The sequence below is a fragment of the Tuber melanosporum genome, assembly GCF_000151645.1.
Source record: "Tuber melanosporum whole genome shotgun sequence assembly, scaffold_4, strain Mel28".
NCBI classification, from domain to species: domain Eukaryota; kingdom Fungi; phylum Ascomycota; class Pezizomycetes; order Pezizales; family Tuberaceae; genus Tuber; species Tuber melanosporum.
In genome coordinates this window covers 147,174-163,734 of record NW_003299084.1, presented here as the reverse complement: position 1 = coordinate 163,734, position 16,561 = coordinate 147,174, and the positions used below count along the sequence as shown (strand labels likewise).

At 46.4% G+C, this 16,561-nt stretch overlaps 1 protein-coding gene across 1 annotated transcript; it reads left to right on the top strand.

Moving 5' to 3' along the window:
• Nucleotides 1-1,196: 1,196 nt before the first annotated feature.
• GSTUM_00007821001 (uncharacterized protein) lies at nucleotides 1,197-3,467 on the top strand (the record flags this gene model as incomplete). Its single annotated transcript, XM_002839695.1, has 1 exon — nucleotides 1,197-3,467. One exon carries the CDS (start codon nucleotides 1,197-1,199, stop codon nucleotides 3,465-3,467), a length of 2,271 nt encoding a protein of 756 aa, XP_002839741.1.
• Nucleotides 3,468-16,561: the final 13,094 nt, after the last annotated feature.

Here is a 16,561-nt window from a genome sequence, read left to right as displayed (position 1 = left end):
GGATCCAGTGGGAAACACGACTCGCACACTGTCGTTTTAGGATCCTGCTTTACATGCTACCATAGGTTTGATCCTCGCTCTTGATGCAGATCCCACTGATACTTGTATCTGACGCGAGCGGATGGTGTGTTACAGGCGGATTCGACACCCTATTTAAGCGAAGAAGCGTTAGGAAGATCGGAAAGAAAAGGAGAAAGAAAACGGAACAGTACAAGTTAAAGGATAATTGTACGAGCTGAGTAAGTGTACCCCTTGCACCGGGAGTAATATTGGGCTCTAGCTAGTGTTTCCGGGAACAAACCCTAAAACTAACTCGTTATAGTACCAAACGTCAAAGTTCTAGGGGGAATAATTCTCGATCGTGCGTACCGTATTCAAGTGCTTTAGAGAAATAAGCCAACATTTACCCCCCCAATAGTCAAGGAAATTAGTCTCCGGACGACCGCGACGACAAGTTCGGCTCAAGCCAAGAGTTTGATTCGCTGAAAGCAGTACAGGGGAGACTTGAGCTACATTATCTGCATATCGAAATAATAGCTCAATCGGGGTGTTGTAAATCAGGAATTATGAAACAGTTTATGAAGGAAGGCGTGCAGAAGATACTGGGCCCAGATCATCGGGATAGGATGGGGACCATCAATAACAAAGGTATGACACTGCACCAGCAGGGGAAGTACGACGAAGCCGAGATATTGTATCGAAGTGCATTGGCGGGCTGCGAGAAAGCGTTTGGGTTAGATGATCGAGATACATTACAGAGTGTCAACAATCTCGGAGCTGCTCTGCTCTGTCAGGGAAAATACGACGAAAGTGAGATTATGCACCGGCGTGCATTGGCCGGCAGAGAGAAAACGCTAGGGCTGGACCATCAAGATACCTTACAGATTGTCCACAATCTAAGTGTGACTCTGCGTAGTCTAGGAAAGTACGACGAAGCTGAGATCATGGATCGTCGTGCGTGGGTGGGCAGGGGGAAAACGTTGGGGCAGGATCACCGAGATACCTTACAGAGTGCGCACAATCTCGGTACTGTTCTACATAGTCAAGGAAAGTACGACCAAGCCGAGACTATGTATCGACTTGCATTGGTGGGCAGAGAGAAAACACTGGGGCTAGACAATCAAGGTACCTTACAGAGTGTCACCAATCTCGGTCTGGCTCTGCACAACGAAGGAAAGTACGACGGGGCTGAGATCATGCATCAACGCGCATTGGCGTGGCGAGAGAAAACCCTTGGGCTTGACCATCGAGATACATTACAGAGCCTCCGTAATCTAGGCGCGACGCTTCATTGTCAGGAGAGGTACGCCGGGGCCCGTGATGCGCCGCGACGTGGGCTCACGAGCAGAGAAGAAACGCATACGCTAGATCATCGAAATGCCCTTCAGAGTGTCAACAATCTGGGTACGGCTCTGTGTGGCCAAGGAAAGTATGGCGCGGGCGAGATTATGCATCGACGTGCCTTGGTGGGCAGAGAGAAAAGGCTCGGGCTAGATCATCGAGATACCTTAGAGAGCGTTCATGATCTAGGTGTAGCACTGCATTATCAGGGAAAGTACGCCGAGGCCGCAGATATACATCAACGGGCATTGGCCCATAGAAAGAAAACCCTCGGGCTAGGCCATCGAGACACCCTTCAGAGCTTCAACAATCTTGGCACGACCCTGCGCAGCCAAGGAAAGTATGACGAGGCCGAGATTATGCATCGACGTGCGTTGGCGGGCCGAGAGAAGATGTTCGACCTGGATCATGAAGATATCCTAACGAGTGTCGACGATCTCGGTACAACTCTACATGGTCAAGGAAAGTACAACGGGGCTGAGATTATGCATCGACGTGCATTGGCCGGCAGAGAGCAAACTCTCGGGCTCGGCCATAGAGATACCTTATACAGTGTCAACAATCTGGGTACTACTCTACGTAGTCAAGGAAAGTACAGTGAAGCCGAGATTATGTACCTCCGTGCATTGGCGGGCAGAGAGAAAAGGCTCGGGCTAGATCATCCAGATACCTTACAGAGTATTAGAGACCTAGCTGTGGCACTGTATCGTCAGGAAAAGTATGATGAAGCGGAGATTATGCATCGGCGTGCCTTTGCGGGCCAAGAGAAAACCCACGGGGTAGATCACCGGAATAGCTTACATAGTGCCGGTAATTTGGATGCGGTGCTGCATGGTCAGAGAAAGGACAGCGGAGTGGAAATTGTGCATCCACATATAACAGCAGGCAGGGGGAACGCGCTTAGACCTCATAGCCCAGACATCCTACAAGGTGTTTTCCGACTAGCTGTGACTCTTCTTTCTGAGAGAAAGTACGAAGAAGCTCAGGTCATGTATCGGCAAGGCCTAAGGGCTATGGAAAAGGCTCTGGGGCAAGATCATCCAGATGCCCTCGATAGTATGAATATGCTCGCCGAAACGCTGCTTGATCTGGGAAGGTATGACGAAGCGGAGGCTATTTGTCGACGTGCATTGGCGGGTAGGGAGAAGGTTCTAGGAGTAGATGATGCAGCTACCCTTACCAGCGCCGATAACCTTGGTCGGACACTGTATCATCAGGGAAAGTACGAAGAGGCGGAGTTTATATTTCAATCTACGCAGGCGGGTAGAAAAAAATTGTTTGGCATATACCACCCAGATACCCTACTGAGCACCCTTCGCCTAGGTGTCACACGGCTTGATCGGGAAAAGTATGAAGAAGCTGAGATTATTTATTGGCATGCCTTGGAGGTTATGGAGAATGCCCTGGGGCCTGATCATCCGGGGGTCCTCGAGAGCATGAATACGTTGGGCGAGAAACTTCTTGATCTGAAGAAGTATAGCGAAGCAGAAGCTATTTGTCGGCGTGCGATTGCGGGTAGAGAGAAAACACTCGGACCAGGTCATCGCGATACCCTTATAACTGTCAATAATCTTGGTCTGGCACTGCGTAATCAGAATAAGCACCACGAAGCGGAGATTAATTATCGACGTGCATTTATGGGCGCGGAGAAGACGCTGGGGCTTGACCACCGAGATACCCTAATGTGCATCTATAATCTGGCTGGGGCGCTGCACAAGCAGGGAAAGTATGAGGAGGCGGAGAAGATGCATCGGCGTGCGCTCGCAGGGCGAGAGAAAGTTCTGGGGCTAGGTCACCGATACACCCTTCGTAGCCTCATCAAACTAGGCACAGTACTGCACGAGAAGAAAAACTACGATGAGGCGGAGATTATATATCGACGCGCTGTTATGGAGGCAGAGAGAGTTCTAGGGCCAGACCACCCAAAAAAGCTTTCACCCACTCTCCATCTTCCTCTATGCCCGAGCGATGAGTCACGCATCATGATGGAGATGAAGGTCCACGTTTACTCCCGAATGAAATCATGCTGGCTGTTCTCTTATATATCTTATCCCCTCATTTCTTTTTCAAATATTCGCTGGTTTTATATTGGGGTTCCTTTCTTTTCAATGTATGATATGTGTTAAACGGTTTAATTCTTTTGATTGATGTTGAATTAGTTTCGTGGTCATAATTTGAGCAACTCAACAATGTTCTAAGAGCATCACCAAAGAAAAGGTTCCTCTCATTGTCTGTCATATCTTTTCTGACTAGTTTTGTTCTTTGATTTTCTTTGCTGCATTTCATACCTCGCATTGGTACATTAGTAGACTACTATCGAGGGAGAGGAGGCGGGAGAAAGGTAGATTAATTTACCTCGACACTGCTATAATTGCTACGGGGCTCAAGAGAAGAGTCACGATGGACTTTACAAAGCAAGAATTGTCGCTATGTAGCTCCGGAGCTTGAGAAATGTTTCACAAACAATTCGGCTCGCGTGGGTTTCGGCTGCGTGGGTGTACGCAGTTCACATCGCCTGCATTCCTTTTCCGGGGTTCGCAATATGATACCACACAGTTGGAACACCCCATTTGTGCAACACAATTGATCATTAAATTAGGAAGCTTCCAATCCGGCATTCCAATAAAATGTTGTAACATGACTTCGGAATATGCATCAGTCATGTCAATGACTACGACGGAATTTCTGGTATGAGTTCATCACTAGATGCGCTCATTACATGGTTGACTATAGCAGAGTTTCTTCGGGAACTCTATCGTAGTACTTGTTTGGTTTTCTGGCTCGTGTTTCCTTTCTCTTTACCGCTACGTTGTGTAGTATCGTTGTCGTTGATTTTCTTTTTCTCCTGCACGAAGTACATGTCATGTATCATTGTAGTGCGCTTCCATGAAGGATAAATATGCCCCGATAGCCCTCCTGTAGAGCTTCAATCAAGCAAGAAGTACAACTTCAAACAAGAATTACAACAATAAGCTATCACCCTATGTGAGTGACCATCCATGACGTGACCAAATCCTGGGCAACATCAAGCTTCATATCATGCCAGAAGCTGCTCAAGCCTATCATTAGTCCCATGGCTCCAGCTGTCCGACTCAAGTCCAAAATCCTGTCCATTTTGTTGGAACCCATTCGCTCAGAGCACTAATGAAGGAACTAGAGGCTCGCTTTGATTAAGATGGGGGTTGCGTTTGATTTGCTTTTTGAACTGTTTTTGGTGCCCCGTTCCCGAGATTATTTGGATGCTATTATTTTGTGTTCCTGGGTCGAGATGGCTTTCCCGGGATGGTACATTTGCTACTTCGGCTCTGTTGACTTCCTACACCTAGTGATGGCGCGTGGGCTTGGTGTGCTGTGCATCTGCTCACCACAGAAAATTAAATAACTGAACGGTGTGCTATCTCATTGGGCCGTCCTCTATCGGCCTTTCCCTATCAGTAAGATCAAGAGAGTTTTTTCTTCCCCCTCCAGGAAGAGAGAAAGGGCTGTGTTTTTCGCCCCCCTTTCCAGAGAAGGAAACTTTGAACTACGTAGTTCACGGTTCAATTATTTAAGTTTCTATGGTATACCATTTCTGTGCTTTAGCATGTTCTGATGTATCCTTTTGTCTTCTTTCCCTCAGAGCAGCGGGTGGAATAATCGTCCGAGAAGTCACCATATAAGCAGGCTAGGATTCTTAGGCCGCTTGGCATATTAAGGATTTGATTCATTTCCTCTCTGCCGTGTTCCTTTGTATCGCTTTTTTGTCTCTTATATGCTTCACTGGATGGATTTCGTCGGCGGAAGTGACCATCAGGGCTTGGCTATTGTAAAACCTTTTTGTTGTTTGCGGTATTCGGTGAACCGTGTTGCGTCTTTCTCGGGAACGCCTTGAAATGATCGGTCGTGGTCACCATTTTATGTTTTACTGCACCGTGGGACTCTAGCACAGACCGAGCTATAGGAGGAAAATAACAGGGTCTTAAAGGATTTAATTTATATCTCCCCATTCCTTCATTCCTTCCGCTTGCTAACAACGAAACCGGATATTCTGGGCGAATATAAGAGGAGGAGGGAAGGCCTCAAAAACATAGTAAACCGCCAAGTATGGAAGGACTCGAGCTCCTGGCCCCCCATATCGCTCACTCGTGGCATGCTCAATACAAGCATTTAAAAATGGATGGAGACAACTTGCAAAGATGTGAGGTAAGAGAATCTAATTCAAAGAGCTCAATTCCCCCTCACCACCCACTTGCGGGAGGGGTCTCTTGTGCAATAGGAACTTGCGTGCTACCTTGATTGGGCCGTTACCCGGCAATCCGGGTGGGGAGAAGTGTATGATATCATACCAAGATCGACGTGCGACATTCCAAGGGCCGGGCTAACGTACTGAAAAACGATATCGTGGGTCCCAGCTCTATTTCACGCAACGCACTCAGGCAGATCAAGTATAGCCTGTAAGCGGAATGCAGAGTAGAGAGTTTGAAGTAACTAAAGCGCACAAGAAATAAAACAACAAACACAATTGAAAATCCAAGTCGTAGTGATGCGGGGATGTTGCTTGTTCAACCAATCGCTGATTTCGTTCCCAAGGTGTTTCCCACAGCCTCTTATATACCTTCAAGGTGTGTGGAAAACGCAGTCTTGTGAAAACTTTTCCTCCACGATACTAACCACAACAGTCACACTCTCGCCAACCCAGACTATGTTCAGAAACTCTAACTAAAAGCAATAGTATACGAAGAATAAAAATCATCGCGCAATTTTTCCCTCCACAGTACGTCTTGCCCCCCCAACCTGGGAAACTTTGGGCCTATCTAAAGCTACCAGGCTATTTCCATGTAGGGAAACAACCTGATATGCACTAGTCCTTTGCATAATTTTTATTCACAAGATTTGAATCATTGCCCTGGTTTTTCATGCTTCTTTCGGTATTTACCGATAGACGGCCTCCCAAGCTACCCGGACACCCCCCCCCCACCCGGACAGGTGCTCATTGGTGGGTTTGCGTGAGGCAACGAGTGGTGATTGCCGCAGTTGCCACAGTTCACCTAAGTAAACCACTGGAGATTTTCTTGTTTGGGTTTAGCTGTCCGAGTGAGGGGGGTGTCCGGGTGGCCAGGGAGGCCGTCTAGACAAACAGTTTCTAAAATGCTCCACTCATTTGCTAAACAAATTTTCCACACCCGAGACCCTCTCCTGACTCTCCAGTTTTCTCTGGAACTATTTTGTACTGTGCCCGCCTAGGTCCCGAGCAGCATCCAGTTAAGAACATATCCTATATAGGGGATATTCCCTTGGTAAACCTTAGGGTTAGAAATATGAAATTCTTGTGAAGGCTAGCCCTCGTATCTAATATTTTCCATAACTCGGGATCGTTCTGGCAGTTTTTCAGATAAGATAAGAGCTGATCGGTACACGGCTAACAAAAAGTGAGATCTTTCCCGGGGATGGCTTTCCCCCCGCCGGACCGGACAATGGGAATACCAAAGAAACAGGTTCGACACAATAAAGTCCTACACCTCGAACCAACAGAAAATCCATTGGTGGAAGATTCAGAGCTGCGATGTAGCCCCCGTTGTATTGATCCAACTGAACAAAATCTATGGCGATACCATAAACTGTCACCAACTGCGAAATGAATGAGCCATCATAACCTCTTCCAGTACTTAGGCGGCATGCTCACCTTACATGTCTTTCAACCCTCGTATCATCAAGGAAATAATAGCAATTTCGTTTCAATTAACATGTCTTAAAAACACCATAATGGGAGAACAATTTGTTATCACTTAATGAGAATTACTTATTATATAATTCTTTGTATTTCAAAGCACCTAGCGATGAATCCTTGGGGTGATATGTATATTATTTATAGATACCAAATGTAGGATTGATTCTACACTGGCCGCCGCAGATGATGTGATGAGTATATCTTCTGTTTACGGTGCAGCAAGTATCGTATGTCCCGATTATTGAAACTGCAACGATTAGCAATGCAGCACAAAGAACCTCAATCGCCAGCACAACTTTGGGTAAGTTCTTATTCCACGCTCTCCGCCCCGTCACTCAACTCAACTAACTATAGAGTGAAGATAGGAGTATATAGGAACCACAACACAGGAATCATGATGTTTTTCTATCGGTCGCCGCACGTATCTACTCTCGTCAGCTTAATCATCGCTTTCCTCTGCGTACTCCGATACTAACAGAAGAACGACAGGCTTCATAAATGTTCCCACTATTCACAGCGTCCGCTGGGCACATCATCTTTGACTCTTCCGCACCACCTCCGACGGATATATCATTTCCCCCGAGGCTGCGTTAATCCAAACCGCATCTCCGAGGCCTTTATCCGAGAAAACCAAAAAATATCCCGAGAATGCTAAGCAGCATCCATGATTTCCAACAACTAACTTGGTACGATTAGTGACTATCATGATCGAGGCATGATGCTCGCGTGACTGATCAGCACCTGAGTACCCCACTCTTCTATTTAATAAACCAAATTCCCAATAGTTGTCTGAAGCGTAGGTCATGCCCTCCGTACTGCTTTCTCGTTGGACTCTTCGCCCTGTATTTAAGCTTCGCTAATTCCAAGTTTTGATAATGTTAGGGGCACGTATCTACTGGACGACCCACTGTGTGTTATATAGGTATTGTGCAAAGCCGAGAATGCCGCACCCCCTGACCCGCTGAACCTGAAGCCACTTGGAATAAAAGAGCCAGCTTCAAATACTGATCCCTAATGAAACCTAAATGAAGCACGAAAGAATGAAGTGGTGAGGGTGGAATCACGATAGATCATAAGTGGAGATGAACACAGAAGGAGGGAAAAGCTCTAACTGACAACCAACCTCCCAGCTAAGGACAGGACCGAATATATATCTCCCAAACTCCAAAAACTCAACGAACTCTAAAGAAACCCATCGAGCCAATGAACCATGATCTCAAACAATCTAGAACCATCCTGATATCTCATGATCCACTATGATCCCTCAAGCCTCTGCCCCATATGAACTACCCTATGCCTAATAGCATAAAGTGTGAAAGAAACGACAAAAGCCAAAAACCTATATCCTATGCCTAGTGGCATAGGATGCGAAAGAAACGATCTCATGCCTCATGCCCGATAACCTCCGATCCGCCTAATCGCATACCCGAACCAAATCCACCAAACCACATGCCCTATAGGTAATCCAACAATTCCGAAATTATGATACCAATACCGGTAGTTAGTTTGTGTCAACCCAGGTTTTCACACCTCTATTTAGCCCATCATAGCCATTGTCTCTCTAGCTATATATGTACTATCACAAGCGCCAAATAGGGATGTATCCCAGGCCACCCAGCAGTCGAACCCGATAATGGGCCCTCCAGCTGTTAGCATTGGTTGGAGCTGGGTTGGCTGTGTGGTGCCGGCTACCGATCGCTTCGTCATGCCGTACCCAGGCCCCAACCAGTACCTCTGGGTATGATACTTCGGTAGACTGCCTGTCGCACATCGCGAACCCCTGGTCCCCTCGCAATCTCTATGATCAATTGCTGAACCCTTCCCCTATAGCCCAAAACTACATTAACTACCTCTTCGGCTAGTGCTCTTTGAATTGCCCACAGATTCTTGATTTCGGTGCAGTGGCCTTGATATATGCCTATTACCTCCTGCCAGCTGCGTAGGGAATCTGAGAGAAATCGTAACATCGCCCTTGTATGGCGAGCAACGGAGCACTCCTGCGCGATGGAAGCTTAAACACTCCTGGGTCTCCGGAAGACCTAATATATGATAATGTTCCTTAGGATTCTGCGGACGAGCCGGTATTCGGTAGATTGAATTGGGGGAGCCATGTTCATTTTTGGTCAAGATTCCAAGAATACCGAATCCTCCTTCGTCTAGAACAGTTGATTTTGTATTCTGCGGGCTGTATAATAGCCTCCGATACAGAACACAGCTTCCTCCTCCGTGACTATTCGATGGGCAAACCTTTCACCTCGCTATGAGCCTGGGCTGTCCCAGATTGTTGTGGAGGCTGAGTTGTCGCTGGGCTAGGATAAATCGCGCGAGTTGCCTAGGAAACATAGCAAGACAGTGTTTTAAGTAGCTGGTAGGGTTGGAATACGCGCGGTTAGGGTGAGGATACTATTTCGTTGACTGTAAACGTTATCAAAGGTTACTCTCGATGAGCTTGTAGCTAGATCATAAGAAGCGTTTAATCACTTATCGGGGGGGGGGGTCTATGGCAGGCGGGCAGTGACGAGAAGGTACCGGTAATGCTGTGGGTAGATGAGGAGTAATGCCTCGTATGATCCAGTGACTCGGACCGCACTACCCTGATATGCTACGGGCCCAGCTTAATTTAGGATATCTAAATTCTGCTAGAAAGCCCGGCTTAAGCTTCCAAGCCATGCAAAATTCATAGCACCCTACTCGCGAGTCTTGGCCGGAGACTCCAGCAAAACACCAGTCGGCGGGGCCCCCGCGGCAAAGACGCGCGAGTACAGTACAGTGCGAGGCTGGCATCAAAAATGCCGTACAGAATTGCATGTAACAACCAAAACCATGCCACTTCACGCTTCTCCTTCAATGCATTCTGAAGCTGTAAAGAATTCGAAAAATTATCGCAATAACCTAAAATTCTTTTCAATATCTCCACAAGTGCTCATGGATTATTAAAGAATTGCTGGCTACTTTGACATCCAAGCTTTGCCATTTCCCTTACGAAATCATCAGGAATTGTGCCAAGACCAATGTACCAACACTAGCCCTCAATAATTTCTCTGCCAGTTAAGCTACAGAGTTCTAAAGTGTTGGAAAGTAAAATCTGTGGAATTATTTCATATATAGATCAAGATTTAGTTTGGATAGCTCGACTGAATCATTGGTTTGGGGGGTCATGAATATGGGTATTTTCAGTGAAAAACCCTTACACTGCTCATCATTTTTGACGTCAGCCTCGTGCAAAATTGGATGCTAATCACACAAGAGGCGTGGGTGTTGTGGGAGACCTCTTGTGTAGGGTGGAGAAAAGGGTTGCGTTGTCGTTAAGGTACTGTACTGTACTGTATAGTACAGTACAGTACAGTACAGTACAGGGGAAACCACCGGGGATAAATACATGATGAAGACGCACTCCATGCCTCTCGTATTCAGGCCATTTCCACTTATCGTAATCTAAACCTTAGCTAGCCACGATCCTGACAGTGTGGCGCTGAGCACTAGCAGGGATTACTAAATTTACTAGAGCACGATGAGACAGCTACCGTACTGTACTCGTCCTAGTCTAACAGAATCTGTGACGAAAAAAGGATTCCACTCATTACCGTAAGGAGAATAAACCACAAGTGCCGCCAAGACCCCGTAGCGCGGGTAATAAAAGGGGATAGAAACCGCGGGGTCAGAGGGAGAGGAAATGATACTATTTAAGAAAAGTAAATACTGGCTACGGATCGGCAGGTAAGGACATGGCTGTAGTACAGAAAATAAACAGAACAAACTTAAAATTTAAACGACGACGACTTTTGAAACAGCGAAACCAAAATGCCCAAACAACCGCAATTAGTAATGCAACACAAAATACGATTCTGACCGCCAACGCACGACATTTAGGCAAAGTGCCGCTCAACTCTCTCTCCACTCTACCGCTTTTACACAATGCCAACCGACCAGACCGTAAGGGCAGGAGCATATATGAATCGTAACGAGGAGCATCCTCCCGTCTTTCCATCAATCACCACAGATATCCACTCTTTTCTACACAAGTCTCCCTCCCGGGTACAGTACTGCTATGCTAATTAAATATGATTAACCGTGCGAATAAATGAAAGAAAGACAGACTTCATAAAGGCTCCCACTGTCCGTAGCCTCCACTCCGCATAGCCACTTCGAATCTCCCGCTCTGCTTCCGACAGATAGATTATTTCCTCAAATGGATGCGTTTATCCAAAGAGTATACCCGAACTCTTTTCCGAAAGAATAGAACAATATCCAGAGCATACAGAGCAGCATCCATGATTTCCAACAACTAGTACAATCGGTTATTACGATACAAACATCTAGGTAGAATTCCCGCGTGACTGATTAGCACATGGGGACACCATACGCCACCCTTCATCAATTCAATTAGCCTGATTCCTAATAGTTGTCCAAAACGTGGATCATGACCCCCATTACTTCTGTCTCTTTGGGTCCTTGATCTAGTTTATAAGCTTCACCGGTTTCGACTTTAGATACGGTAATACTGGGGACACATATCTACTAAGCGACCCACAACGTGCGTTATACCGGTATTGTCCAACACCCTTCACGCACTAAAACCGACAAAGCTACATTCTCGGTGACCCGCTATACATAAAGACATCTGGAATGAAAGCACCACCTTCATGAACTAATCCCAACGTTACCAATAGTTAGTTTGAATTAACCCCTATTCATGCGCCTCTTTCGAGCCGGGACCATGTGCGTTTTTGTACGAAAAAGCCTCCCGTCGACTACAGTATTGTGCTGCCTGGGTCTATGCGCGCATTTAAGTAGGTAGAGCCTGGGTTTCCCAGTTGTATTCAAATGATAGTGATTATATACGGAGTGATGACGCATGAGTACGCGGTAGGTTCGATCTTGAAAACGCGAACCGCGTTTCCCTAAACAGGTAGGGGGAAGGAAAGTAGAAAAGCAGGTACGCTGTTATGATACGCCAGTACTACCACAGCTATGGCAGTGGCTAGTCGAGGTCTGCACCTGAGCCTTGAGCCTGACCGTGCCTACAATGTTTATATACCAAATATCAATATTGCCCACATATTTAGAATTTCCGTACATACTTTTGCATCCCCCCCCGGCGAGCTAGAAGAATATAAATGCAGTGCACACACACACCTCAAGGATTCTGGGTCTCGGGCAAGTAGTCGTGCTTAGCTTTGTCACCCTTATGGAAACGAGATGTTGGTTTCGTTAAGGTTTGATACGTCATCCTTAAGCCGCGAAATAGTACCTCACCAACGAAACAACAAAAGGACTTAAGTGTAAGACCTTATAAAGAACAATATATTGGGTAGTGATCTTGAATGTTTACTGTCTTACACCTCAATTGCGCAACATCATATCTAAAAAATCCAATTTTCGGGGGTACTAGCCCAGCATGCAAGGAGTAGTATATAAACGGTCATTTCGAGCACAGCCATCACTCCCCCTCCTCCTCCTCCTCCTTCTTCTATATCTCCCAATCAAACATCAACTACCACTACCATAGCTATTATTATCATCACCATCACCAACATAACCCCTCCAACTTATTAATCAATTCTAACAAACAAAATGCAAGATCCCCGAATCCAACGACTCAAAACCGCTCACTCCCAACTCAAAAAGAAGATCGACGATCTCCTAGAAGCTCACAACAATGCTGCAGCGGACCCTAGACTGACTCCGAATGCCATTTCTGCACTCAGCGCAGAGCTGGATCAGATCCTGGAGCCGATGTACGATGAGCTGCATGGGATCGCTGAGGATTTGGAGTTGCAGGGGGTTAAGGTCTAAGTTACTAGCGCTTCAATTGAACATGGGTCAGAATGAGAGAGACGAGCTGGGATGAGAGAGAGAGAGACGGCCGGGTGGGGGGGGCATTGTAGGCGGGTAGATTTTTAGGAAATTTAAGTGATGTTTTGGAGCATTTTCATAATTGATATACTATAGTTTCAATTTTATTTATTCCTTTAAGCTTTGCAGGTGCACCGACTGCTAGATATATTCCATGAAAGCAAGACTAAGATGCGCAAGGCAATAAGAAGGATATGATTGAAACTATGGATAACTGAGCCTCGTTTATCAAGCACTCCCAAACACCATCACAAAACGCTCTCGTAACCCTCGCATCGCCCCCCCCCCCAAAAAAAAAAAAAAAAAAAAAAAAAAAAGAACAGAACGACACAACCACACTCGTCAGCAGCAATAATACCACCACTAACCAAATGGAAATCCTATTGATCCAACAGCTCAGGGGCCCATAACCAAAAACAGCCAAAAAAAGATTGACACTCTACTGGATGCCTATGAGGAAGCCCTTGCAATGTCTGAGCTCATCATGACCTTGGCCTTTCTAATACTGCAAGCAGGATTACATGTGCTGAACATAGATATCTCTTAGGCCTCCCAACAGTCATACTCGATGATATCGTAGCTTGATTGAGTGCTTACCCGGCAATACGGGTTGGAAGATGTGTACCCAGAAGGACGTGCGGCAGGCCAAAGACCGGACTGGCTGCAGTACGCTTTTCCCCTCCCCCCTGACCGGACCATAGGGAATACGGAAGAAATAGCGAGATAATAAAGTCCCCCCTCTCGAACCAACAGAAAATCCATGAATTAAAAAATTCCCAGCTGCGAGAAAAACCCCATACCACCGATCCAAGGGAAATGAATCAATGGCGATACCATAAGCTGTCACCTGCTGCGAAATGAATCAGCCATCATAACCACTTCCGATGCTGAGGCCGCATGCTCACCTTACATGATTTTCAACTTTGATAAGATTCCTAAATGTAGGATCGATTTACACTGGCTGCAGCAGATGACCGGTCACTTGGTGATGATCGGTTCCCCCATAAATTATGTTACTTCTAATTGCAGAGTTTGGACATATATCTGCTGTATGATGGGTATTTCTTTGTTTGCAATGCAGCAATTATATCCCGGATTTTTAACCACGGGTTCTAAATGGAGACGACTTTTGAAACGGCAGCAATTAGCAACGCAACACGAACAACTCTAATGGCGAGAGCACAGCTTTAGGGCAAATGAGCAAATTCTCATTCAACCTCCTCCCCACACCATCGCTCAACCCAACGAACTAAACGGTAAAGACAGGAGTATATATGAATCGCAGCACAGGCCATCCTCCTCCTATTTTTCGATTCGTCACCACACATATCCACTCTCGCCCACCCAAGTCTTCCTTTCCTCTGCGCACTCCAATGCTAACGAAGAGACATCTTCATCGAGACTCGTACTATATGTAGCCTCCGCTCCGCTCAGTCCCATTGAGTCTCCTGAACTCCCTCCGAGGGACACATTGTTTCCTCCCATGGAGGAATTAATCCAAAGCGAATCTCCGAAACGCCGCCCGAGCAAATGAAACCACATCTTGAGCATGCCGAGAAGCAATCCATAATTTCCAACAGTTATTACGACCAACGACTACCAATGTCCAGGAAGGGTGCTCGCCTGGCCGAATGACACCTGGATACGCCATCCACCACCCTTCAATTTGGTGAGCCCAATTCCTAATAGCTGTCTGGAATGTGGATCACACCCTCTTTACCACTGTCTCTTTGGGTTCTTTCTCCAGCACAATCTTCACAATTCCGAATTCAGATTGGGGGCACATACAGCATCTACTAAACAATCCACCACGTGTTATACCTGTATTGTATAAAACCCTCAACACACCGGAGCCGGTGGATCTACGCCCCCGGTGACTCGGTGTGCCCGGAGACACCCAGAATGAAAGCGCCACCTTCAAGGACTGATTCCGGGTTTACCAATAGTTAGTTTGAATTAATCCCCGTTCACACACTTCTATTGAGTCCATAATAACCATGGTCGTTCTAATACAACAAGTGCTACCACGGGCGGTAAACATAGATATCTCTCGAGCTGCCCAGCAGTCAAGGTGCTCTAGGAGATTTTCTCTTTTAGAAAGCAACGGGCTAACCGGAGCCAGGACGATACTGAACGACGACGAAACGAACCGGCCATGATTAAACGCGCTGTGAAAAACTCTGCACAACCAAAAGAGGGGAATTTCACCAAGTCGCTCCGGAACTTGCTCTATTCAACAACTCTCTCTCACTTGTTCCACGACTCCACGACTAACTAACCTAACTGACAGGAAAAGACAGGAGTATAAATAAACGACAAAGATCACCTATCCTGTCTCTCCTGCGATCATCGCATACCGGTATCTCTAATATCGCCCACACTCATCTCCATTTCCTCTCTGCGCTCCCATACTAACCAAAGAGAGAACAAACAATAGACTCCTCAAAAACTCTCCAATTGCCTTCCGTGCTCCCTTTGACTTCCGTGCTCCCACTGCCTTCCACGCTCCCGTGCTAACAAAAGAAATACAGGAACAAAGACTCCCGACGGTCTATGACTCTCTTGCCGTTCATATCCTTCTCCACCGGAAGCGCATCTCCAAAGCGCACGAGAACCTCCACTCCAAAAAGCGAATGAGCCAACAAACAAGTGGCAGGAGAGGAAAGAACAGGCGGGAACAGACAAGTGGACGGGCAAGAACGAACATTCGGCCGCCTCTGGAAACGTACAGTGAATATGCAGACGGGCAATAGACGGACGGGTAGAGATGCCGGAGGACAGAGATGTCGGCGGACAAGAGAACAAAGCCATGAGCATGCCGAGCAGCATCCATGATTTCCAACTAGTACAATCAGTTATTACGATACAAATATCTAGGTAGAATTCCCGCGTGACTGATTAGCACATGGGGACACCATACGCCACCCTTCAATTCAATTAACCCGATTCCTAATAGTTGTCCAAAACGTGGACCATGTCCCCTTTACTTTCGTCTCTTCGGGTCCTTGGTCTAGTTTATAAGATTCACAGATTTCGACTTTAGATACGGTAATACTGGGGACACATATCTACTAAGCGACCCACAACGTGTGTTCTGCCGGTATTGTCCTCATGTAACGGAGGAGTATATCAGTCAATGACTGACTTGCACAGCGGTGGAGAAAAACACTAAAGGACTATGTTGGGGCTGTGGTAGGACGTGCACAAAAGCGTAAGGTAAGGAAAAAACAGCTTCGCTCTCTCTTCTCTAAACTAACGGTAAAGACAGGTGTATAAGTAAAACATAAACAATGTATCCTCATCATTCCATGAATCACCACACCTATCCGTATCTCTCCAAGCATGCTATCCTTTCCTCAATACACTCCCGTGATAACAAAGGAAAGGCATGTCCGGAGAATCTCCTGTCAATCTCTTAACCTCCACACTAATCCATTGAACTTCTGAACTCTTCGCCAGACTCCCGGAACCTCCACAATCTATCTCAATCGACCAACATCGATCTAGAACCTTCAACATGTCCAACACCCTTCACGCACTAAAACCGAAAAAGCTACATTGTCGGTGATCCACTATACATGAAGACATCTGGAATAAAAGCAGCACCTTCATAAACTAATCCCAAAGTTACTAATAGTTTGAATTAACCCCTATTCA